This window comes from Tripterygium wilfordii, chromosome 22 (assembly GCF_013401445.1).
Source record: "Tripterygium wilfordii isolate XIE 37 chromosome 22, ASM1340144v1, whole genome shotgun sequence".
Taxonomy (NCBI): domain Eukaryota; kingdom Viridiplantae; phylum Streptophyta; class Magnoliopsida; order Celastrales; family Celastraceae; genus Tripterygium; species Tripterygium wilfordii.
Genome location: NC_052253.1, coordinates 1,414,870 through 1,437,484, shown reverse-complemented (window position 1 = coordinate 1,437,484; position 22,615 = coordinate 1,414,870). Strand labels below are relative to the sequence as shown.

Here is a 22,615-nt window from a genome sequence, read left to right as displayed (position 1 = left end):
GAGGGGTAAATGGTTGGTTATGATTGATTTTTTAGATTTTTTGACATGAAAATAACCGATCAATCGATCGATTATCGGTAGTTATTTTTGTTAATTATCGTTCAGTTCTTTGTAAATTTTTTAAAAAGTCAGTGATCAGTTTGATTCGATTTCTACAGTTTTTTTGACCGTCCTAGCCTCAGTTCCCCTCGTAAGTCATGAAAGATGCACAAGAGAAGGGGGAAAAGCCAATTGAAAAGAGTGCCATTCTAATTTTTTAAACTGGGCTTTCAGAATTTGGAAGGATGGGCTTTTTCAAGGGCCCATATAGAGGGCTTTTAAGTTTTAACCTCTCTCCGAACCACGAATAGCGCAGCTATAAAGCCAATCAGTATCCACTGTAGACAAATCCGTTTCCGCTTCACGCATCGTCAATTAGCGAATAGAGGCTGCAGAAGCTGCGAGACGCAGAGAAATTAGGGTTTCAGCAAGCAAGATGATCTACGACGTCAACTCACCGCTCTTTCGTTCATTCCTCAGCCAGAAGGGAGGCGCCTCCGACAAGAGGTATTTCTATCCTTGCTCATGTCTATACACATAGTTGCTTATATGTATATATTTTCTGGAGTTGTTCAATTTGTATGGTTTTATGCGTGCTTCATTGATACTGGATTGTTTTCACACCTGATTTGTGTTTTTTTTATACTTAAAATTGAATTGATTCCTACTATTTACTGGTGGTAGTTTGGAATGGATTATGGAAAAATTAGGGTTTACAAGCACGATAATCGTTTTTCTGTTCCATCCAAAAAAGATGATTATTGTTCTGTTTGTTATGTTTCTAGTTAAGAGGCGATGTTCTTCTTATATCTATTGTCTTCTTACCTTCTGTCTTCCTACCTTCTTTTTCTTCGCTTGTATGATAAAATATTAGAACTTAGTTCATATGCTAAATTTGTGAAATGCCTCAGTGATTGATACTGGCGTGCCATGGAAAATGCATATTCTAGATCAGAATTCAGATGAGTTCCACAATTTGCAATATATGTTTCCAAGGTTTCAAATGTTCTGTAATTTCTATTTTATCTTTTGGATTGATTGAGCTAATGGAAACTTCCTAGTTTTAGCTATAAGCATGTAGACGATGAAATCGGCTGTTAAGAGCCAACTACATCTCTTGTTTTGGAATCCATCCTGAAAATTTCTTTACATGTTTTTAACCTCCTTAAGTCAATAAGTTGTTGAATCCAATATATATGTCACATATTTCCAATGCTCTAGTATATTAGAGGTGGCTGTCATTGCAATTTTGCTTGCTCAACAATGAACTTCTACATCATCTACATAGATAGTGTGTGATGACTGTTGGGAGTGCAGACTCTTTGAATGGCTGAGGACAGATTATACTCATTCTGTGTTTAAGAATGTTTTACTTAGGGTCTAGTCTTGATGCTTTATTGTCTGTTCTAATCTAGATCCATAAAATGTTGCTATAAGAAAGATCATTTGAGTTAGCTTGCTTTTAGAGGATTAAATTTTACATTTGGAGGAACTTCAGCATTTCAGTCCCAGCATGTGCATGTGGCTCTCTTTTTTTCTTGATAAGCTTCCTATTCTTTCATCATTAATTGCAGGTGGTCATTACTAGACCTGATTTTTTCTCTAACACTACTTTTTTCCACCTTGTACTGTTATTTGAATCGCTAGTTAGTTCTATCCAATTTTGTACAGGTTAAATTATCCTTGTCCTAAGATTTTGTTTTAAACAATATGTAGCTATTGTGTGCTCGTGGTTCATCTTGTTTCCTCAACATGTAAATGACACATTCGTTTCTGTTGTCTATATCAGGAAAATGGAGGAGCAAAAGCCTAAAGAACAGAGACCAAAAGCAAATGAAAATAAGCCTGTTATGAATGAGTAATGTTGCATTTAGAATCGTAGATAGAGATGTGTCGATAAACTTTGATGGTTTCTTGATCAAATTTGACATGTTTCGAATTTGGCTTTCATGGTTTCAGTTTGTGATGTTCTCTGTTTACTTTTGGATGTTAATTTTGAATGTCATTGAATTTTAAATTGAGGTACCAAACTTCCATCTCTGTTTAGTTGTGGATGCTATCTTGAGTACAGTTTAAAAACCCTGAAATTGACTGCCGGCTTCCATCTTTGATTGCTTTGATTCTTTTTAGTTAAATGAAATTTATTTTGCAGGTCATCAATTATTGCATTTGAATTTTAGTCATGCTTTGGGATTTTTACTTCTTGCTTTATCATATTTTGGATTTGACCTTTGAATGGTAACTTGGTTGTTTTTACACAGGATATAGTTGTGCTATTTTCTCGTGATAGCAATAATGCTTATTATTCAAAATGCCATATAATTCAATAGAGTATCTCCATGTGTTTCTGGTAGTGAGTTCATTCCGTGGTCTCCTTTTGTGAGGTGATATTGTTTAAGAGGAGAAAAGAGTTAACAACAGACGCAAAAGGTCCCTTTAGATAGGATAAAAGGCAGGGACACGGCATGCAATTGATTAGCCATGAGTGGCCTCCCATGTGCAACCAATGCTATGTGATCCACCCGTAACTTTTTCTCTTAAAAAATGCCTTCTGGTAGTCGTTTGCACAGTTGATGCAAGATTTAGACTTTTAGTTTCATACATAAACTTACTATAATTTCTTTATGTGATAGACGAGTATTAATGATTTTTCTTCATGTTCCTTTTACTTGATGATGAAATAGATTCTCAGATGCAAGCATATGATAATCAGTTCGTCACATGATCAGGACATAATATTTTCTTGGTATTTTCTGAGAAAACTAATGTTCTGTTCAGTCGGTGAATGGTGATGGTGCGAACGTGTCATTTTTCTACTCGAAGAAGCAGCCGCACATGATTTTGGAGAACAAAAACAAAACCAATTTGTCGCACGTCCATCAATTTTTTTGTTATTATTGTGAATTTAAATAGGACTGCATAAAACGTGAGGCGACTTCAACAATCTAACAAGCCTTGTTGTACGAAAATCCAAACCAAACACATGTAGAGGTATGATATGACCGAGGGGTTGGTGTCAATATTCGTCCAATTTTGTCCTTAAAGAAGATCCTCTACAATTGAGAATATTAGATCTTAATTTATGAAGTAGTCTGTTTTCTCTCAATTTTGAGACGTGGGACTTTTATCTTAACAAATTTCGCAATTAATCCTTACTCGGGCGGTGAACATAGAAAAGGAGAAGGAAACATGCATTGTTGGTGGTTGTATATATGAACCATATGGTAAAGTTTCCGGAGTTGCCTTTTTTTTTTTTCTTTGTCAATGTTGGCTTTACTTTCTCCCTTCCTCTCTCTTCAGTCTTGACAAATAAATGATCTCTTTTTCCTGCAGTCACGCCGCTTATACTTCTAATACTCCCACTCTCTCTTCCACTGAACACAATAGAACAAAACCTTTCTTCACATCTTCTTTGGCTTCTTCACATACGAGTCCATCACCATCAAACGCTGAATCTGCATAATCTCTTCCTAAAAATGTCTGAATTTTCTTACCCGTCAAAGAAAACAACTCCTCACAACTTCTCTATTCTTCTTCTCTCTGACTTTCATCTCTTCTGTTCATTTGCCATCTCTCACCCTCTCTACTTCTCTTACCTCATCTTCTTCTCTCCTTACCTTCTCAAACTCCTCTCCTTCCTTTCTCCTCTCTTCATCACCACCTCTCTCCTCGTACTCCTTGTTCTCTTCACTGTCTCTCCTGATACTGTCAGTGACAGCAGTACTAGTCATCCTGAGTTGTCTGAATCCAAGGCGAGTTTCCTTCTGTCTGCATATAAAACCATTGTAGATAAATTAAGGTCTGAAGTAGAGAATGAGGACCATGAGTTCTACTGCTTTGAGGAGCTTGAAGTGTACAAGATTGTGTTTGAGACCTCTGATCCTGAAAACAGAGAAAACCCAGATGAAGTCTTGGAAATGGGAGATAAGGAAGATCCTCTAGCAAGTTCAGAAACACAATCTGACAAGTATTTCGATCCTGAAGGTTTTGATGGTGATCTGGGTGAAAATTCAGTAGTAGGAGATAGTCAGAGCTTAAGGGGATTCTTGAATCAGAAGCAAGAGTTGGAAGATCTCTGCAAAAAGCAAGAAAAGGAAGTCAAACCACTCGGTGTTGAGTCCAATAAAGTCGAAGAAACATCCGTGGTAAGCGGATCCAATGCAGTAGGCAATAAAATAATCAGTGAAGCAAAAGTGAATGTCTATAATGGTGAAGACTATGCAAATTCTACAAAATTAGGAGCTGATCTTTGGAGTACAAATGGTGATTACTCATCCAAAGTGATTGAGAATTCTGAAATGAATCTTGGGAGTTCTGGGTCGATGAGGAAGGAAAAAGAGTGGAGGAGGACATTGGCGTGCAAGCTTTTGGAGGAGCGGCACAATGTCGATGGATCAGGTGGTGGTGGTGGTGGTGAAGGGATGGATATGCTTTGGGAGACATATGAGGCCAATGATTCAACAAAAGTGCAGACAAAGAGTGACAAAAAGAAGACTAGTACTAATGGCAGAAGTATTAAAGAGTGTTGTGAGGATGAAGAAGAGGAAGATTATGATGATGAGCAATTATGTTGCTTACAAGCTTTGAAGTTGTCAGCTGGGAAGATGAATTTGGGTATGGGAAGGCCTAATCTTCTCAAGATTTCTAAAGCTTTCAAAGGCATTGGATGGTTGCATCATCTCACCAAGATTCGCAAGAAGGCTTACCATTGATTTTTTTTTTTATTTTTTTTTGAGAAGGGTTACCATTGATTTTGGATGGTTGTATAAATAGTTTTTTTAATGTCATGTCACTTGACACATCACAGTCATCTGGGAATTGGACCAAATGTTCTAATCCTGGAAGCATCCGAAGCTAGACCATGTTTTATATATATATAAGTAGGAGTGGGGGCTCAAATTTAGGTTTTGGGTTACCACCAAACTTGAATATATGCCTTGATCACCTCGAGTTTTTGGCACGTGGAAGCTAGACCATGTTAGTCATGCGTTTCCTGTTGACGTAGATGCAACTTTGATATTACCAAAATAACATACACTTGGATCTTGACACGTGACTTGTAAAGTCGAGCTAACGGATCAATTGAGAAGTCTTATTGGTCATCAACATGAGGTGACGAGTAAGGTAGAACCAAAGACTCTAATTGAAGAGAAGGCATATGAAGAGTCCATATAAGGTACGGCAACCGAGCAGAGAACATCTCGCAAAATGTCCTCTCGACATAATATCAAGTAGCGCCCTTTCGGTAACCCGTGGTGGCCAAACACCACTGAAAACTCAATGAGGCCAACTCCATTTAAGAAAAGAATTAAAATAAAATTCACCTTCACGTAAGGAGATCTATGGGTGAAAGGCAAGAGTCGTAATGGAATAATCACACAAAAAAAATAAGAGTGAACAGATTTTGTAAGGAAAAAAAAAGGTTTTACGTGTAAAGTGATAATTAACAAAACAAAGTAACAAACTAGTCGTGATCTTTTCGTACGGATCCCCCATTAACACCCGGCTTTTCCTGAATCCTGGATAGACAAACGAAATCAAGACCGAACACTCAATGTGGAGCCCGCACAATCAACGGTTCAGATCTCGCGATCAGTTGCTAAACAAACAACTCTCATCATTATATATGTACAGTCTCCTACTCTGAGAAGCCAAAGAAAACAGCGGCAAGCAAACACACCGTCAGTCTTGCCAAACCAAATGGCGAATCCTCGTCGGCCTTCACGCCGCGGCAGCTTCTTCTTCTTCTTCACTTTCCGACCACTTGCCTCTGCCATTACGGTTGCAGTGCTTCTCTTCTTCGTTCTCTCTTTCCTCTTCAGTACTTCCAATTCTTACTCTTCTGACCTCCACCACCATGTAAGTTAACTCTCTTTCCATCTCTCATCTATTTTCACCAGAAACAAACATTTCTTTTCAAGAGTCAACGAAGACATCATCATCATCATGTCACATCACATTCTGTTTTTGGGTTTTGAATGGAGTGTTTTTACTTCTAAATCTATCAATCGTATTATGTTGAAGAAATTGTTTGCTAAAGTATGAACGAATTCTTAATGGGAATGTGTTGATTTCGGATTAGGGTTTCAGTTCCCTTCAGTATGCATCCGGATTCTCGAGGAGAACCGTGCTTGCTGTTCAATCGGATCCACTCAAGCCTCGGGTGGAGCAGATACGAAAGCAAGCCTAGGATCACCGGTCTCTGGTGCTCGCTTATGCCGCCTACGCACGGAAGCTCAAGCTTGAGAACTCCAATCTCGTTAGGACTTTCGCTGATCTGTCGCGGAACTACTCGGATGTCATCAATAAACCAGCCCATCGAGCTCTGTCTGAGTTGGATTTGCTCGCCATAGATGAATCGGTGTTACGGCAATTCGAAAAGGAGGTAAAGGAGCGCATCAAAGTCACTAGACAAGTAATCTCTGAAGCTAAAGAGAACTTTGATAATCAGCTCAAGATTCAGAAGCTGAAGGACACAATTTTTGCCACAAATGAGCAGTTAACCAAAGCAAAGAAGCAAGGGGCTTTTTCGAGTCTGATTGCTGCAAAAACAATTCCGAAGAGCTTGCATTGTCTTGCTATGAAGTTGATAGGAGAGCAGATAGCTCATCCTGAGATATATAATGATGCAGGGAAGCCAACACCACCAGAAATTGAGGATCCTAATCTATACCACTATGCAATAATCTCAGATAATGTACTTGCAACATCAGTGGTGGTGAATTCAGCTGTGGCAAATGCAAAGGGAGCCATGGAAGCATGTTTTTCAATCGAGCACATATTGCCTTGAAGAAATTCCAAGCCACTTGATCACAGAATTGGAATTTGTCAAGGCTTGCTGCAACTTTGCTCTCTAAGTAGATAGTCATAATTGAAGCCTCTTCTGGGAAAATGCAAACGACGCTCCTCCTGTAAGTAAGAAGTAATCTCATGAGGTTGATTGCTACTTCTTATATCAAGTGCTCTTATTTGACTGTGGAAGGTGGTTAGCATTTGTCCTTTAAGAGTATCATACTTATTTTTTAGTCTTTGTACAGAATTACTTGCACCCATTAATTAATTGTGGCTAAATTTAATCCCAAGAAGTCATGTTACGGCACAAGCACTTCAAAATTGGAATTTGCAAATGCACATTTGTTTTAGGATCGTAGCAAACAAGAGGTTCAGGGTTTAGATCTAATCGAATTTTTCTTTATACAAAAGGGAGTTGCTGGAAAGAAACAAGTAGCTGGTACTAGTTCTAACCTAAAATTGGTAGTGCATACAGAAACACATGGTAAAAGAAATGCATTCTTAGGCGGAAGAAAAATCAGTAATCAAAGTTAGATAAATATAATTCCAGTGTTCTTAAGCGATTATGAAACTGTAACAGTCACCCACCATCTGACATTAACTGCAAACAAAACTTCAAAAGAAGTCATGCTTGGAAACTGAATTGCCCTCAATAAAGTTGGCGCTATAAAGCCTCGATATTAATTCACCAATGTGCAATAAAACATCAACAGCGAGTATTGTACCAAAAATTCATTCATAAAATAAATTGAAGGCGGATTCATAAAATAAATTGAAGGCAGAAAAGGAGCCAAGAGAAAAAAAATCTTAAGAAAACTTCTGTTATTACCCCATTCCCCCAATGTGCTCTCTCTTCATGCTATCTAACCAATTTGAAAAATCACTACACTACAAAAAAGCCTATCTTTCAACTACTCTCCGATGCCTTCAAAAGCCTATTGGTTCATCAAGCAGAAGCAGACACATGTGGGGAAGAACTCTTGACAGCGGCATTAAGAGTCAACCCACCAGCTCGGTTACCACGACCACCAAAGCTATCAGTCCTTTGATATCCATTTTCTCCACGGTTTGAGAATCCTCCCCGACCTCCACTCCTGTTACCAAACTCATTCCTATTATTGAAGGAGTCATTGCGACCATAACCTCTGCTCCCATTGTAGTTTCCACGTCCTCTCACTCCCTCGTTCCTATATCCAGCACCTGATGATCGTCCCCGGTTGACCCCTGCAGAGAAGATAGCTTGTCTTCATATGGAAAAAATAATTCTCTATGCTTATTAAAAATAAATCTATACCCTTTGGCATGCTCACCATGATATTTATTTTTTTTCCTTGGGGAAAAAACACATGCAGGAAACAGTTGCCATAAAAACCTAGAGCTAGAAAACCTTTTTCAGAAAAAGAACTTGCCTTTAGACCTTTTCTCCTCGACAACAACTCGACGCCCACCAATCAAGATGGGTGATGCCTGAAACATAATAGATAACATAAAATCAGATACCATAAAAAGAACCTAAAAAGGGTGATAATTGTGTGCCCAAATTGGTGATTCTCTTAACAGCTCAATTGGCAAAATTTCAAAGTGGCCAGATGAAAAACCAAACAAATCATTAAGATTAGGCTCTAGGGTGGCCAAAAAAACCATCACCAGCTTGACTTGTTAGCATTTCATTGCTCTTTCCTAGTGTTTTCTTTTTGCCAAAAGATAAACCAACAAAATAATCATTAACCAAAATGGCATCACATAATACTGATTCACAAACTTTTCAAGCCAAAAAAACTAAAGAAAATTAGGATGCTGGACGCACAACTCATTCCTAAAAGGGAAAAGGTGATGACTTCTCTCACCCCTACAAGAAGAGAAGAAATTACCTTTCTAGACGCTACATGAGTCCATAATCAGATATGGAAAAAAACTGCCAATGGCTTATCAATATAAGAAACTACCTCAGGAGGCAATGAAAATGCAAAACATTATCTAATTCACTAGTCCAAACTCAAATTAAAGAAGAAATGACATTCATGACTTACCATTGATGGGGTAGACAATTGTTCAATTGCCTGGGTTTCCCTCCCTAAACCTAAACCTGAACAGAATAGAACTGGTCCCAGAAATACCATCCAAAATTAAAAATCTGTTTCCTTTCCCAATGAATCATTAGAAGGCAGAATTACTTTAAAGTAGAAATTAATTATCGCAAGTACATGACTAACCATAATTTACTTTCTCCTTTCTTTTTTCCCCCAATAAATTAAGGTAACTAACCTGGTTTACTTGTCTCAAGAGAAAAGGCAATAAAAAAAAGTAACATGACTTTGTCACGAGTTCTCAATCAAGGTCTAGTTAGAAACCGAAATTGGTTCCTGATTGGACACGGCATTCAATCATATATACACAAAAATTCCATGCAATTAAAAGATTATCAAATCCTAGTAAATATGTAGACAATATCATCTTGAAACGTATAGGTCAGCAACTAATGTAGAATTGTGACTACTGAAGATCACAATTATAGAAATGAAATGGGATCCATTGAGGTGAAGATAGCAATCTATCTATCAATGTATATAAAGGATAGCAGAGTCAATGACTCTACTCAAAGGGGAGAACAGATGTCAAAAGCAGTTATGCAGATAGTAAGTCCATGGTTCATTATTTTTATTATTTAATGAAAAAAAAAAAGCGTTTTATCAATTGTCAAATTTTAAAAGTGCAGCCTGAAGTCTGATCGCCAAAGACAAGCCAGCACTGGAAGCCGAAGATTACCTCTATTGCACTTTGAACAGCATTTGCATCTTCAAATTCCACAAAGCCGAAACAAAAGCCCTGCCAAATAATGTAAAGAAAGTAAATAAAGTGTTGCAAATACAATCCAATTTGAACACATTATTTAGACTAAGCTGACAAAAACCTTTTGACTTCTAACTTGGATACCACCACTCTTGATAGGTCCAAACTTCTTGAACTCGTTCTCAAGTAGAGCGGGTGTGGCATTTGAGGGCAAACCTTTAATGTAGATAGAGGGACCCTCATCTGTAGACATAAAATGCACAGATAACAAAATCGGACCAAAATATGCATCTGCATAAAATATTATAATACAAACATTTTGAGACTAATAAAACACACCTTCACCTTCTTGATTATTCCCACGGTCAGAGCTCAAAATCGGTGTCTCCAACACTGGGGGTGGAGGCGGTGGAGAAATTATAGGTCGTTCTTGGCTCTTCAGAAGAGACCTTGAAGGAGCTGGAGTAAAAGTGGACAAAGATGGAGCACCTTCCTTCATTACCTTCAACTACAATAACAAAACTCAATGAATAGCCATTAAAGGTTGCACAAAAAAAATTGAACCGCATTTTATTTTCAGCTTTTGTTCACCAAGTACTTTTTTTTCCCTTCCCACACACTTCCTTCTTTAAGGCATTAGGAATTGTCAAGATTGCAACGAGAAACGCAAAAGTAACAATACTGAATCTGCTAAAAAAGACATTTACGAACTGTTCTGTTCATGATAGCTACTTACAATTGAAGCATAAGATTTCTTCGTCAGTTCCTCGATTGCAGGATTATATTCAGCATTTACCACCTGTGAATCATTAGGAACTTCATCAACCTCCTCGGGTAGGGGGGCCTCCTCTTCAATGGTAGCATCACCATTCTCAGAGGGACTGTACAATTCCCCGTCGTTGGTTTCCTTTGGTGAACCAGCTGTATGCTCAGAAATGTGATTTTCCTGTACCGGAGAAGGATCTGCACACAAAAAATATAGTCAACACCAATCATAGTACACAAAATAAAGTTCCACTGTAGATCTTCTCTTCCAATTACCATGGCTAGGAGCAAGTGGAACTTCAACAGCGTTAACATATTCTTGATTTCCCTTCTGCTGTTGTTCGTCATCAACATATCTGAACACATCATTCAAGACAAAGTAGCCTTTGTCTTGAGGAGCCAAGAAGAAACTCTGAGTAAATTTCCGCCTTATGCTGTCTTTTCCAGTTAAAAATCCAGTCACGAGGACAATGACTCCCCCATTGTAAGATTCCTGGGCGTCCACAGTTGTAATGTTGGCCATTATCCCCTTATAGTCGAGGGAGCGTATTTTCTCATCAATAGCCTGCTCCACAAAATTAATCAAACTGTGAAAGCACTACAATTTTGACACTTGATTACAATCCAATGAGCATCATTCACAAGCATCAAAGTAAACATGCCACTGAAAAAGCGATTGCTTACGTTAAGCCTATTCTTAAGGAGGGATGAACATTCCTACCACTTATTTTCCATTTTATCGCAGTGAGACTCCTGTTTGAGTTCCATACACATTTCAGAATATCATACTAAAAGAGATTTTCCAACCAATCAAGAAAAGGCCCCAATTCAACTCTGATCCAATACAATACAAGTATTCAATAGAAACTTACAAAGAAAAACAATTCTCGGCAAATGTGACTTCCAAAGTTAAAATATCTAGTGAATAAAAAATGTGTAACATGAGAAGAAATTTCTTGTTGGCCCGGTAATGCACATACCATCAAAAGCAAACATGTTTATATTGAGACATACGCATATAGAAACTGAGAAAACTCACATGCATAGTGGTTGTAATACTCATCACGCCGTCTCCTCCAGGACGACCAAGCTTACTGATATCATGGTAAAATCGATGGACAAGCTCAGGTGATTGAGGCAAGATAAGGTAATATTGGTGAACAAAGGCGTTCCCCACCTAAAATCATTAAAATTCATTGAAAACCAATAAACAAACTGCGAATGAAAATTGAGCACATAAATCAAAAATAAAATTGACAAACAACAAATCGAGCATACCTCATCAGCAGTCGGTGCCACTGCTTCCACAAACATTGACGCCATCGGTAACAACACCTTCCTGAAGTTCAAATAGCAGTCAAATCCCATAACAGAAAATTAAATCACCCCGACTACTAGTTAAAAGCTGCAATTATTGGGGAAAAAAAACGACAGCAGGAAAAAAAACACTCATCTAATAACAATATAATACAAACTCCTCGTGCAAGCCAAAATTTCCCAATCAAATCAAATAGTTCTTAAACAAATTTCAAAAAATATTCATATAAACAAACAAATTGCTACGTTCAAAGGATGTTAAGCGAATCTTACGGGGAAATTTAGCAGGAAAAAAAGAGAAGAAGAAGCTCAGTTTACAGTTCATGCTTCGCCGTCAAATTATACGGCAAGTACACATTTATTTTCTAACCTAAAAGTTAAAAATCAGCAATCTAGAAACAGCTACATCAACAAACAAAAAGATGAAGATGAAGATGAAACGGAGATAACGGGATGGCAAAAGAGTACCTGAGTTGGGATTCGGATCGCGAGCAAGTGAGATGAACGAGAGTAGTTTCAGGCTCTTCCTCTCCTGCGTTTTGGCGCGTTCTAGGGTTTGGTTTCTCTAGAAACGAGCGAGAACGAGGGAAGAGACTGAGAGAGACAATTGACAACAGGGTTTATGGTCTCTATATATATTAATAGGTTGCGTAACCGACATATCCTCTCTCTACTATTTTTTTTTTTAATGTATCCTCTCTCTACTACTGCATGGGGGAAATGCATTGCAACTTCTTTTCGGAAAGGTTTTTTTTTTTTTAAGTATAAGTACAAATACAATATACGACACACCATCAATCAAGCATATGAAAATACAGATGTCAACAAGCCCCACACACACAGGAGGCACAAATCAATCAAGCCCACGCAGGGACAGACTAAGCTCACACATCTCCTTATAAATTATAAATATTTGAAAGAGGTGAGATTAGAACCCATGACCTGAAGTCATGGACATGCAAAATCTTCTTTATTTTGTAATATACCTATTTTTCAATAATAATAATATAAAAATATCAATTAGGCTCTTTTTAATGTTAAATTATCAATTTTAACATTATTTGATTACGATGAGAGGAAAGAAATATGTTTCGATTGAAGGATTTGGGGAGAAGATAATGGAAAGTGAATGTTCTTCCAATTTTCTTATTTGGATGGTTTATAAAAAGAATTTGAGAGAAATATTTCATTTATTTTTGTCAAAATCCTTCCTCCCAAGTCATTTGGAGGGGAGGGATGATTAATTAAATTTTTACAAGTTAAAAATTTATTAATGATAAATTAATAAATTAAATCAATCTTATTTCCTTACTTTCTTATCTATTCAAACATGAGGAAAAAGTATTGTCCATTACATTTTCGTCCCTTCCCTTCCCTTCAAATGCGTCAATCCAAACATACTCTAAATATATCATTACCAACACCAATGCGATAGAGATACTTAATTCGGAAATGATAAAAATTTCAGCAACGTGGTATGCCCATAGGCAAAGTCCATTGTATATGAAAAAATAAAAAATAAAAATATCAATTAGGCTCTTTTTAATGTTAAATTATCAATGAGGCTCTTTTTTGATATTATTATTAATGAAAAATAGGCTGAGAGACAATCGATTCACCAAATCAGTTCCTCTAATTTAACCAAATTACAAATGAAGGACAAACAAAAAGATCCACTTTTCGAATGGATTCGCCAAAACAATTACTTCTTTAAAATTTAACTTTAAAAATATAACATTAACCCCTCTCCATGTCAGTTTCTTTTTTTTTCCCTCTAAACAGGCATCATCATCACAATTTGGCCCTCCATGTAACTGCCATATCAAAATAGAATAAAAAGATCGTCACGGTTGAATGTTATACAAAGGGAGGATATGAGAAGGAAAAAAAAAAACAACTGAAGATAAATAAAAGAAAAGATGGGATCACCTCTTGATGTAATAATAACAGAAATCTGCCAAAATGAATGTTTGGACAAATTCTGCGAGAATGGCAGTGGGTAACCACAAATATCCATATCCGATCAAGAAAAAATATGCCCCGCGAGTCATATAAATCTGCATCAGTCACACAATTGTCGAGTTTTATATGTTCAGAAGAAGTGCCAGAAGTTGAGCTCAATAACAGTCATGATAAGACAAATCAAAGATACCGACACATTCCAAGAATTATCGGACTTGTAGGCTGTAGCCATTACATCGGATCTTAAGACCATTTTTAACACGAAAAGACAAATAATGTATCTAATGATCATTGAAGAATCCATAGAACTTGTGTTTGCATTTAACTGGTATCCACTCTGTGTGTGTTAGACTTGCACAATTCTCGTTCATCAGTCATATGTATCATAGCGTGTCAAAAGTCGTTTATAACTTATCATATCGGGGATTTTGGTTGATTATTAGCAATGTTAGGTCAAATTAGCATGCTATCCGTGCAAAAAGTTCGAGCAACAAATTCTGGTTTCCAGAGACAAGCCTAATCCGTGTCAAAGCTAGTAAAAATGTTCCTTTGCATGGATGCACAGAGTCAATAGAAATAATCAAATGCGAGACAAATCAAGAGTATAAGCTTAACCAACCCGGTAGATCCAATTAGCAAAAGACAGGAATCTTGCCACACCCAAGGCAAATACATAATGTGCCGTAAATGGTTCAATCATCTGGAATCAAATGTGAGAAAGAGGAAAAAATTACTTCATTTAAACCTAGATAGACCATTAGGGTATAAATAGTAAGACTCAAGAGTGAAGCTCATACCTTTGCATTCTGTATCATACGAAGCTGTGGCAGCACTGACACAGTCTCCATGTATACACAAAATGCCCAAAGCATTGAAAAGAAACTGTAATGGAAGGCGTGAGGATGGATAAGAATTGCGAGGATAATTGAGGGCGCTACCTGCAATCAGATTGTAGAAAACATTATTGTCTAGCTTGTGAACTACACTTGCAAACTGCACAAGCAAGTTAAAATAACAACAACTATGAAGACATGGTGCCTCAACAGTTTACTTTGTTAAAATCGGACAGTATTCATACCGGATTCAATGGTTTAATATAGATAAAATGGATTTTTCTCATAATAAAAATAAAGTAACCAGGTATAAATTTTCTGACCGTATAGTATAAGGCAACTGTATCCTGCTTCTTCATGTAGGTTGCCTTCAACCTGAACCTCATCATGTATATAATCCAGGCAGTTGATAATAAGGAGGCAATATCCAGTGCAGTGTGTATGTTTGCCTCCGTCGTGAAACTAGAGACCAATCTTGCAGTTAAGAATATCGCTGTGAGTTCTTGGCTTTTCAACGAAAGACCTGACCACGAAATAATTTCCATATATATCAATTAAGACATAACACTCCAAAGATGTGATACCACAGGAAAAACATAGGCATAACATTCACCAAAGACGCCAAGATGTTTACAACATCACGAGCTAAATGTAGCTGGTTTTAACTCTAGAAATTTCAGAAGAAACTTAAGGAATAGGCAAGCCACTCATTATAATACATCATAAGTACTATGTGAATGACTTATCTCAGTCAAAGAGAGGCATTGAACTTGTCTTATAAGACATGAACCAACAAAGAGAAGTTAATCACAGGAATGCTTGCTAGCTGTTAATTGCATTTAATCAAGAGCTCGTGGAATCTTTCATCATACAAATGATGACTAATTAAATCCAGATGGCTTAAGTAATGACTTAGAATGCTAAGTTTGTGGGTTGTGATACTAACGATCCCCTGAATGCAAAGCAGTATCTTAAAGGGACACAGATAAGTAATGGCCTGATAGGTCAAAGGAACTGATTATGAATACTCTGCTTTGCAAGCAGTTATAGGGAGACCCTTTATAGTACTCTTCTCTTTGGCTGGTACATCTACTATTTCCTTATTCCCTATGCTTTATTTACAGATTCTTCATTTCCGAAATCGAACTTGTAAGCTTTTTCTACACATATTTCTCCACAACAATAACAAAAACCATTAGTTCTCTCCCAACATCCTCTGTCAGACATTTTGTCAAACACAATTGGGATGCCAACCTCAACCAACCTCAACATCGCCCCTGGATCCTACAAAATTCCTAATGACACTGAAAAAAGTCCAAAGAAAAGCCAAAAAAAGTCGCATTAATATAGTGGAAACTATATGCTTCACAACTATTTTACATTCTGTGGTATTTATGCATTCATATGCTCATATTTTCAGTTTTCAACCATAAACTTTCTAGCGAATAAGCAAAAGTTTCAAACTTTCTCAAATTATAAAGACAAAAAAAATAGTAAACGGGTATTCAGAATTGAAATAGGTGATATTACATAAACCAAACACTTTCTTAACAAGTGGGACCAAAATGAGATTGGGATGGTAAAAGTTCCACAAAATTGTCTATTATATTCTTCTTTAGTCAATTCCTTAAAAAATATTAAGGATACCAGTATTTTTTATCTTAATTGTCCCAAATGTTAAGATGAAGCATACGATTTATGTGAAATCATAGCCCCACATGATCCACATGAAATCGTATGCTTTCATCTTAGTATTTAAGATAGTTGGGACAAAAACACAGGATCCGTTACACTGCTAAATTCCATATCATCAATAAACATCGAGTGTAAAAAGAATTTCAGTATAAAATATTAATTCACATATATAAACAGATATCACGAGTATTTCATCAGGTGCAATAGACTGGGAGACTTGCAGTGCGTAAAGATAATCAAAATCAAATCAAACAAAACAGAGTCAGAGAAATCGGAAGATATGGATCGAATTCTAATTAAAATATATATTATATTATACCAGAGCAGGACTTGTGTTTGATAAGCTTGTAAGCAAGGACCAAGATCCCAACAGCATGCACGGACTCAGCTGCAACAAATAAGAGCGATCCATATCTCCCCAACACAACCATGGCCGCCAATGAAATCAGCGTCAACATGATTCCCAGACCCACCTTCACCTTCTTCGATTGCCCTCTCACCCATCCAAACAGCTTTCTCGTTGCTGATTGTGAGTAGTCTCTCTTTATTCCCATTATTGATTTTTTTCTATTCCCCCAAATTCTGATTTCCTGCCAGAGAGAGAGGGAGTTGGTGGGTTTTTACTGCGTCGACTGAGAGAGCGGGAGACGTTTTTGTTCAGAGATCATGCAATTGTGGAGACTGGTGTTTTGTCCAATTAGGGGATGACACGTGTGTTTGTATTTAAGGTAGGTAGATGCATTCCCTAAATTGGTGCTTCCTTGTTTGGGACAATTTGATTTCTGTTTTGACTTGTTTAGATTTAAAAAAAGGCATAAATCAAAGAGTTTTTTTTTTTTTTTTTGAGAAGAGTAAATCATAGAGTTTTTGGAAATAAAATGTTTATGACAAAGATATATAACACAAAAGCTAGATATAGGAAACAATTTATTGGTAAATAATATATTTAAAAATTTATTTAACTTATTAGTAGTGTTAGGTAACCCATATATTGATAGTCAATGGGAGCTCAAGTCTATTAAACGAAATTTTAAAACTTTTTAACTCTCAAATTACATGTTAGATTTTAAAAAAATTTACATCTTCAAAATCAACACATAAAACTCTTTTTAACAAGATCCATTGTCGATAAGTTTTACCGGGTAAATCTTAATTCCATTATTTTTTTCAATGGAATTTCTTAATTTCATTGTTTTTTTCAATGAAATTTCAAAAACAAATTATTCAGAATTAAAACAATTAATTTTAGATTGGGCTTCATAGACTACCAAACTGATGGGCTACATGTCATTTTAACTTATATACTAGTTAAGGAAATGAATCAAAATCATCCATTCAAAATGGGATTCTTCCAAATCCTTTTTGAATCCAATAATCACTTATTTCTTTTTAAAATAATCAAATTCATAGGAAAAAATGAAAAATAACATAATAAATGTCTTATTATTTTGTATATACTTTTAAATATATATATTATGTATTAAAAAAGAGGAATTGAACACACCAATGATAGGTGACTCGGTTGACAATTGATTGGGTTAGGCATATGTATATCCAATATTCCATTAAAATGAGAAACATATTTCTCTGTGGTATTTCAAAAAAAAAAAAAAAGGAATTTAACGCAAGTTTGAAGTATGTGGTCTCTGTATTGGAGAAAAAAATAATCCATTTATGACTATTATTGGTCATTAAGTATGACTATTACTGGTCATTAAGTGGGAGTGGGATTTCATTTGGAGCAAAAAATCAATCCATTTTTGACTATTATTGGTCATTAAGTATGACTATTACTAGTCATTAAGTGGGAGTGGGATTTCATTTGTACATGACCGACCCATTGTCCATCTTGCGAATCCGGGTCGTACGTGTGTGTAACTCACTCGTGTGGGTGGTTGATGTCATGGCCTATTATGACCATTAGTAGTCATTAAGTGGGATTTTACATTGGGCCGTTTCATGACTTGTTATACGTAACTGACATGACTCAACCCACAAGTGCGAAGAAATGTTAAGATTTTATCCCATATTTGGATTAACATAATTCAACTGAGTAACATATAAATAAATATTCAATCTCTCTCACGCCACCAACATGTTTACTAGCCCGATGAAGTATGAACCAATGGCGACAGTCCGGAAAAAATCATCCGAACTTTTGACACAAAACGAATCATATTTATTTGTAGTGTTTGGGCTTAATTTTCTATCAAAATCTCCGATTCCTTGAAAATACTTTTCATATACTACTGTTGGTTGCGGCAGCAAGTCTCATACGGTGCGAACCCAGGTGATGCACAGTTGTAGCCCAACTACTTGGCGTAACTCAAAACTGGTCTCGAGGCTAAGACCCTACCATGTGTGGTGAAGCACCTCATTGACTGCCTCTGATTGTAGTGTAGTACTTTTATTTAATCAGTCGTAGTGTAGTACTATTTTATACATACAGGATCCTTGAGGCAAATTCCAAAATTATGGTGAGTTGAGATGAGTAGCGACGACAAAAAATATTTGGTGCGTTACTAAAAATAATGCGAAAATATGATCAATCACGTTGCATCGGTTTTGAAAGTAACTCCCCTACAGCTTCAGTTTCAAACTCATTGCAATACAATGACATCGTAACGCATCATTGGACGAAACACTTTTTAGTTTGAACGTGATACATTCAAACCAAAAGTGTCATAGTAGCAGTGTAATACTTGAAACGCCAACCATGTACTCGTAGTACTTACCATCGGTTCATCACCAATTCACCACGCATCGAAGCTACCGTGTAGGACAATTAGTAGTGCAACAAACAAAGGGACGCTGATGTCAACTAGGGAACTACAGAGATTACGTAATGAGAAGTGATGTCTTTAACCCCAATAATTGGTTTTATTTTTTTTATATTATTTTATGTTTAATTTGATGTTTAATTCTTTTGATTTACGTACGATTTTACATTAGATTTATATTCTCATAATTGATTTTCCCACCCACATAATTGATTTTCCTATCCCAAACAACTAAATAAAATAACTTAAACATTCACGTTCAAGCAGTGTTGGTATTTTTTTAGCTTGCATTTTCTATCCACGGCTCATCGGCATTTTTTAAACAGATAGACCAGATATGGGTCATCTCATGAGAACTGAATGTCAATGTCAGATATGAGTCACTTGGTTGCTTCTAAGTACAATGTGATGTTACACCTTCTTAGATATAAACAGTGCTTGACATTTTTGCTCATGCGTTCTATACCTCCACCTCAACATGAACGTATAACTATCGCAATGGAATTTGTGAACGGTAATCACTTCGTTTGGTTGGCATTGATAAATGATTATCCAATGCCTCATATTATGATCCAATGGTTTAAATATAAGTATGATTCTGCAAACGAATGGGTCACTCCGTACAATGAACAACTTACAGCATACGTTAAATGTACCCGTCAATCTACTTTGATGTGATATAATAAGTTACTTTATTTAATTGTTGGAAGTAGGAAAATCAATTATGTGAATCTAATAATATAAAAAAAATAAAAACCAATTATTGAGAGGTGAGGATACCAGTTCTCTTACGTAATTCCCATGTGCATGCACGGTCATAGCACTGAAGAAGACAAGCAATGACCTTATCTTCTCCCTGGACACGAAAGAAGTTTGAACACGTCAATAAAGGCAAATAAGTACCAATTCCACACGTATTATAAAGAAAAGAGTACCAATTCCACCGACAGATGAACGCGTGTCGTGTGAGTCAAGTCCACCAAATAGTCCAGACCCAAGAACTGCTGGTGTACCATAAAGGAAGGTCAGGCCCAAGAGAAGCTTTGTGTCAATCCAGCCCAGAATTGTTGGTCATGCAGTGCTCTGTCTCGGTGTGAAAGATATATATATATTTTAGTTATTCTAGGTTTTTTATCGTTATAGTGCTCTGTTTTCTGGATATGGAACGCGTAGAAGTATGGTTGGTTTGTGTTCTGCGTCGTTGGTTACTTGTTCGGATTTGGGACGTCTTAGTTCTCCGGGTGTCGTGCTTTTTTTTTGGCTTATATTGCGAGTGCCCACAAGGTGTTTGATCTATTGCCTGTATCATAATTATCTTCGCACTTCTAAAATTTACTGCGAATTATTACTTACCCTGCACAGAACGTACAGATTAAGTAAATCCCTGCAACCCCACCAAGGCAAGTAGGCAACCCTCGTAGAGTCATAGTAACCCCACCAAGGCAAAGCCTTGCAAGACGAAGGTGTATGATAATTTTGTCCAAATTGCTTTGAATGAATAAGAAATTAGAGGGCCGACCCCCCAAGTTGAGATGGAATCTTCCAACCTCCCATGACCAAGAGGTTGGTTCAAACCCACCATGACTATGTTAAGAAGCTTAAAATTTTGAAACTTCTCTTGATAATATAGAACTTTTGCTGTTCTAATTTCCTACCTATATTATCTATTTACATAAGTGAATAGCAAGCTCAAAATCAGAACAGCCGATGCATAATTTCTTGTTTTATTGATGATTAATTTGATTTCTCCTGCGCATTCGAGACCCCCATGACAAGTTTTCTGCCGAATCACCATTTTTGCTTCTCCTATGGAGCTCTCTAAGCTGGATCTGCCACCACTTCCTCCATTCATCTTTCTCGCAATCTAATCCCTGCATAACAATAACAAGAGTGTCAAAATCGAGTCTTCATTTAGAGAAACCAAATGGGTAAAAATTTCAAAGCAAATCACCTGTTTGTATCTGAATTTCTGGGAAGCAGAGTAGGCAAAGTGTAGGCCTCTGGCCATATCTCTGTCATACAAAGCTCTGCCATTGGGATCTGACAAGGTCTCATAAGCCTCCTGGACCTGAATAAACATTTTGGTGTACTCTTCTACACGATCCGGCGGAGACACATCTGGGTGGTACTTCCTCGCAAGTTGTTTGTAAGCTTGCTTAATATCGGACAGAGTTCCACTCTCTGAAATACCCAACAAGTCATAGAAAGACTCTTTATCTTCCACACACAAATTCCCTACACAAGCGTTTGTTCTTGTCCTGTAATTCCCGGAATGAAATTTCAGGGACAGGCCTGGTTTGAGGAGTAGATGGGTTTTGAAGCTAATGAAAGAACAAGGTTCAGACATGGATTGTCTGGTCTGAATGTGGTGAAAGCTAGCTTTGCCTCCATTTGTGACTCCATAGACGATTGTGTTGCTCATTCTGTTGTTTTTGCCGTCTCTGTGTTTCTTTTTTAAGATGCCGCTGGTTTTATAGAAGAAGAAGGAGCTTCCGAGAGGTGTCGGTCGTTAAGTTTACTTTCATTCCATGGGTCCGCTGCCGTTGATGAAAGTGGCGGCCACATTAAAGTATTCTGATCTAACGGTGAAAGATAGTGACGTGATGGCAACGGTTGAGGAAGGTGGAGTCCAATGTTTTCTGAAAGGACGTGGATTGAGACTCATTCTAGAAGAAGTTTTGCATTTTTTTTTTATACTAATTAGGGGGAGACCAAAAAAACAAAGGAAAAGAAAAATTAAATCCAGTTGACCGCAGCTAACTACCAACACTCGACATCAAACGAGGCCAAGCAACCCCAATCAAATCTTCCCATAACAACTTATTGGTAGCACTAGTAGGATCCTGTAAGATAGTCATTCCTCAAGTGTGATTGATAGCATCATTGGCTAACTAGTCGGCAACCCGATTCTTCTCGCTATATACGATAAGTTACCAATTATTATATCATTTCTTTCATTCCCCATGTCTTGCATCATTATGCATAATTCATCTTGCACGCATACACCTTCTTGCTCCGTACCACGTATGACATTCTCCTTGAAAGTGAGGCTCTTCGTCGTCTGTTGGTAGTTCGCGTGCATTCTTCTCATAGAGTCGCACATACGTTGTTTGCTTGGATTTTTTGGGATGATAAATGATGGGATGTGTCACACTTATGAAATGCAAATACATTGTAGTTGGGATTGTGGTTTAAGCCCAAATTGAATACTAATATCTGTTGTAATCGGATTTGATTATTGGAATTAGGATCATAATTAAAGAATTAAATTATAAGTTGTCACTATTAGCTTAATCACCATTAGAGTTGCCAAAAGACCAGCACACTTTCTTATTAAATCAAATAAGAAAATGGCTAACAAGTTTGGCCCAACCGTACCCATTTAGGATGTTGAAAGGACAAGATGTGTTTTCAAGATTAAAATCTCAAATCCGTCTGGTATAACCTAACCGAATGATTTAAAAATAAAGTTCAGTTCCTTTCACATCGTGAATGTATTTTATGGGTTTAAATACCAATGATGATGGCTCATGAATAATAAATTTATGTGGGCTCACGTCCTAAACAGACAATATCTTCAATGTATTTAAATTTATAATTTCAACATGTGTGCTGCTGACATTCTGTTAATTGAAGTGTGCT

The 22,615-nt window shown here is 36.9% G+C and overlaps 6 protein-coding genes across 8 annotated transcripts; 3 read left to right on the top strand and 3 right to left on the bottom strand.

Moving 5' to 3' along the window:
• The first annotated feature begins 343 nt into the window (after positions 1-343).
• On the top strand, positions 344-2,145 carry LOC119990829 (wound-induced basic protein). The gene is made up of 2 exons (XM_038836954.1): positions 344-546; positions 1,829-2,145. Exons 1-2 carry the CDS (start codon positions 476-478, stop codon positions 1,899-1,901), a joined length of 144 nt encoding a protein of 47 aa, XP_038692882.1. The 5' UTR covers positions 344-475; the 3' UTR covers positions 1,902-2,145.
• Positions 2,146-3,515: 1,370 nt separating this feature from the next.
• On the top strand, positions 3,516-4,751 carry LOC119990977. The gene has a single exon (XM_038837129.1). The coding sequence runs from the start codon at positions 3,516-3,518 to the stop codon at positions 4,749-4,751; it is 1,236 nt and encodes a 411-aa protein (XP_038693057.1).
• A 541-nt stretch (positions 4,752-5,292) lies between these two features.
• LOC119992055 (galacturonosyltransferase 8-like) lies at positions 5,293-7,138 on the top strand. Of its 2 annotated transcripts, none has more exons than XM_038838663.1 (2): positions 5,293-5,898; positions 6,130-7,138. In XM_038838663.1, the coding sequence occupies exons 1-2, from the start codon at positions 5,740-5,742 to the stop codon at positions 6,283-6,285; spliced, it is 315 nt and encodes a 104-aa protein (XP_038694591.1). In that variant the 5' UTR covers positions 5,293-5,739; the 3' UTR covers positions 6,286-7,138. The 2 variants fall into 2 exon arrangements, with proteins under 2 accessions (XP_038694591.1, XP_038694592.1); XM_038838664.1 differs by having other exon boundaries at positions 5,471-5,898; positions 6,122-7,138.
• A 336-nt stretch (positions 7,139-7,474) lies between these two features.
• Positions 7,475-12,322, bottom strand: LOC119991742 (nuclear transport factor 2-like). 2 transcript variants are annotated; one of them, XM_038838182.1, is made up of 10 exons: positions 12,172-12,322; positions 11,665-11,725; positions 11,426-11,563; positions 10,663-10,951; positions 10,358-10,584; positions 9,961-10,129; positions 9,743-9,864; positions 9,598-9,657; positions 8,241-8,298; positions 7,475-8,055 (listed from the first exon to the last, which is right to left on the bottom strand). In XM_038838182.1, exons 2-10 carry the CDS (start codon positions 11,707-11,709, stop codon positions 7,778-7,780), a joined length of 1,386 nt encoding a protein of 461 aa, XP_038694110.1. In that variant the 5' UTR covers positions 11,710-11,725; positions 12,172-12,322; the 3' UTR covers positions 7,475-7,777. The 2 variants fall into 2 exon arrangements, with proteins under 2 accessions (XP_038694110.1, XP_038694109.1); XM_038838181.1 differs by having other exon boundaries at positions 9,967-10,129; positions 11,665-11,791; positions 12,172-12,309.
• A 1,154-nt stretch (positions 12,323-13,476) lies between these two features.
• On the bottom strand, positions 13,477-16,827 carry LOC119991743 (ER lumen protein-retaining receptor erd-2.2-like). The gene is made up of 6 exons (XM_038838183.1): positions 16,513-16,827; positions 14,822-15,021; positions 14,463-14,603; positions 14,285-14,365; positions 13,633-13,760; positions 13,477-13,517 (listed from the first exon to the last, which is right to left on the bottom strand). The coding sequence occupies exons 1-6, from the start codon at positions 16,745-16,747 to the stop codon at positions 13,478-13,480; spliced, it is 825 nt and encodes a 274-aa protein (XP_038694111.1). The 5' UTR covers positions 16,748-16,827; the 3' UTR covers position 13,477.
• A 3,748-nt stretch (positions 16,828-20,575) lies between these two features.
• On the bottom strand, positions 20,576-21,431 carry LOC119990689 (chaperone protein dnaJ 20, chloroplastic-like). The gene is made up of 2 exons (XM_038836745.1): positions 20,925-21,431; positions 20,576-20,844 (listed from the first exon to the last, which is right to left on the bottom strand). The coding sequence occupies exons 1-2, from the start codon at positions 21,393-21,395 to the stop codon at positions 20,698-20,700; spliced, it is 618 nt and encodes a 205-aa protein (XP_038692673.1). The 5' UTR covers positions 21,396-21,431; the 3' UTR covers positions 20,576-20,697.
• Between the last annotated feature and the right edge of the window lie 1,184 nt (positions 21,432-22,615).

What these genes read in the sequence shown, in the direction of transcription:
- LOC119992055 (XM_038838663.1), top strand. Translation starts at nt 5,740, where the DNA reads ATGGCGAATCCTCGTCGGCCTTCACGCCGCGGCAGCTTCTTCTTCTTC. An exon ending in CTTCTGACCTCCACCACCAT is followed by an intron (nt 5,899 to 6,129) that starts GTAAGTTAACTC and finishes TTAGGGTTTCAG; the next exon opens with TTCCCTTCAGTATGCATCCG.
- LOC119991742 (XM_038838181.1), bottom strand. Translation starts at nt 11,754, where the DNA reads ATGGGATTTGACTGCTATTTGAACTTCAGGAAGGTGTTGTTACCGATG. An exon ending in TGGCACCGACTGCTGATGAG is followed by an intron (nt 11,564 to 11,664) that starts GTATGCTCGATT and finishes TAATGATTTTAG; the next exon opens with GTGGGGAACGCCTTTGTTCA. An exon ending in CTGTTCAAAGTGCAATAGAG is followed by an intron (nt 8,299 to 9,597) that starts GTAATCTTCGGC and finishes ATTATGTTTCAG; the next exon opens with GCATCACCCATCTTGATTGG.
- LOC119990689 (XM_038836745.1), bottom strand. Translation starts at nt 21,395, where the DNA reads ATGAGCAACACAATCGTCTATGGAGTCACAAATGGAGGCAAAGCTAGC. An exon ending in AGAAATTCAGATACAAACAG is followed by an intron (nt 20,845 to 20,924) that starts GTGATTTGCTTT and finishes ATTGTTATGCAG; the next exon opens with GGATTAGATTGCGAGAAAGA.
- LOC119990977 (XM_038837129.1), top strand. Translation starts at nt 3,516, where the DNA reads ATGTCTGAATTTTCTTACCCGTCAAAGAAAACAACTCCTCACAACTTC.
- LOC119990829 (XM_038836954.1), top strand. Translation starts at nt 476, where the DNA reads ATGATCTACGACGTCAACTCACCGCTCTTTCGTTCATTCCTCAGCCAG. An exon ending in GGAGGCGCCTCCGACAAGAG is followed by an intron (nt 547 to 1,828) that starts GTATTTCTATCC and finishes TGTCTATATCAG; the next exon opens with GAAAATGGAGGAGCAAAAGC.
- LOC119991743 (XM_038838183.1), bottom strand. Translation starts at nt 16,747, where the DNA reads ATGGGAATAAAGAGAGACTACTCACAATCAGCAACGAGAAAGCTGTTT. An exon ending in CAGTTGCCTTATACTATACG is followed by an intron (nt 14,604 to 14,821) that starts GTCAGAAAATTT and finishes ATCTGATTGCAG; the next exon opens with GTAGCGCCCTCAATTATCCT. An exon ending in TGTTATTATTACATCAAGAG is followed by an intron (nt 13,518 to 13,632) that starts GTGATCCCATCT and finishes TTGATATGGCAG; the next exon opens with TTACATGGAGGGCCAAATTG.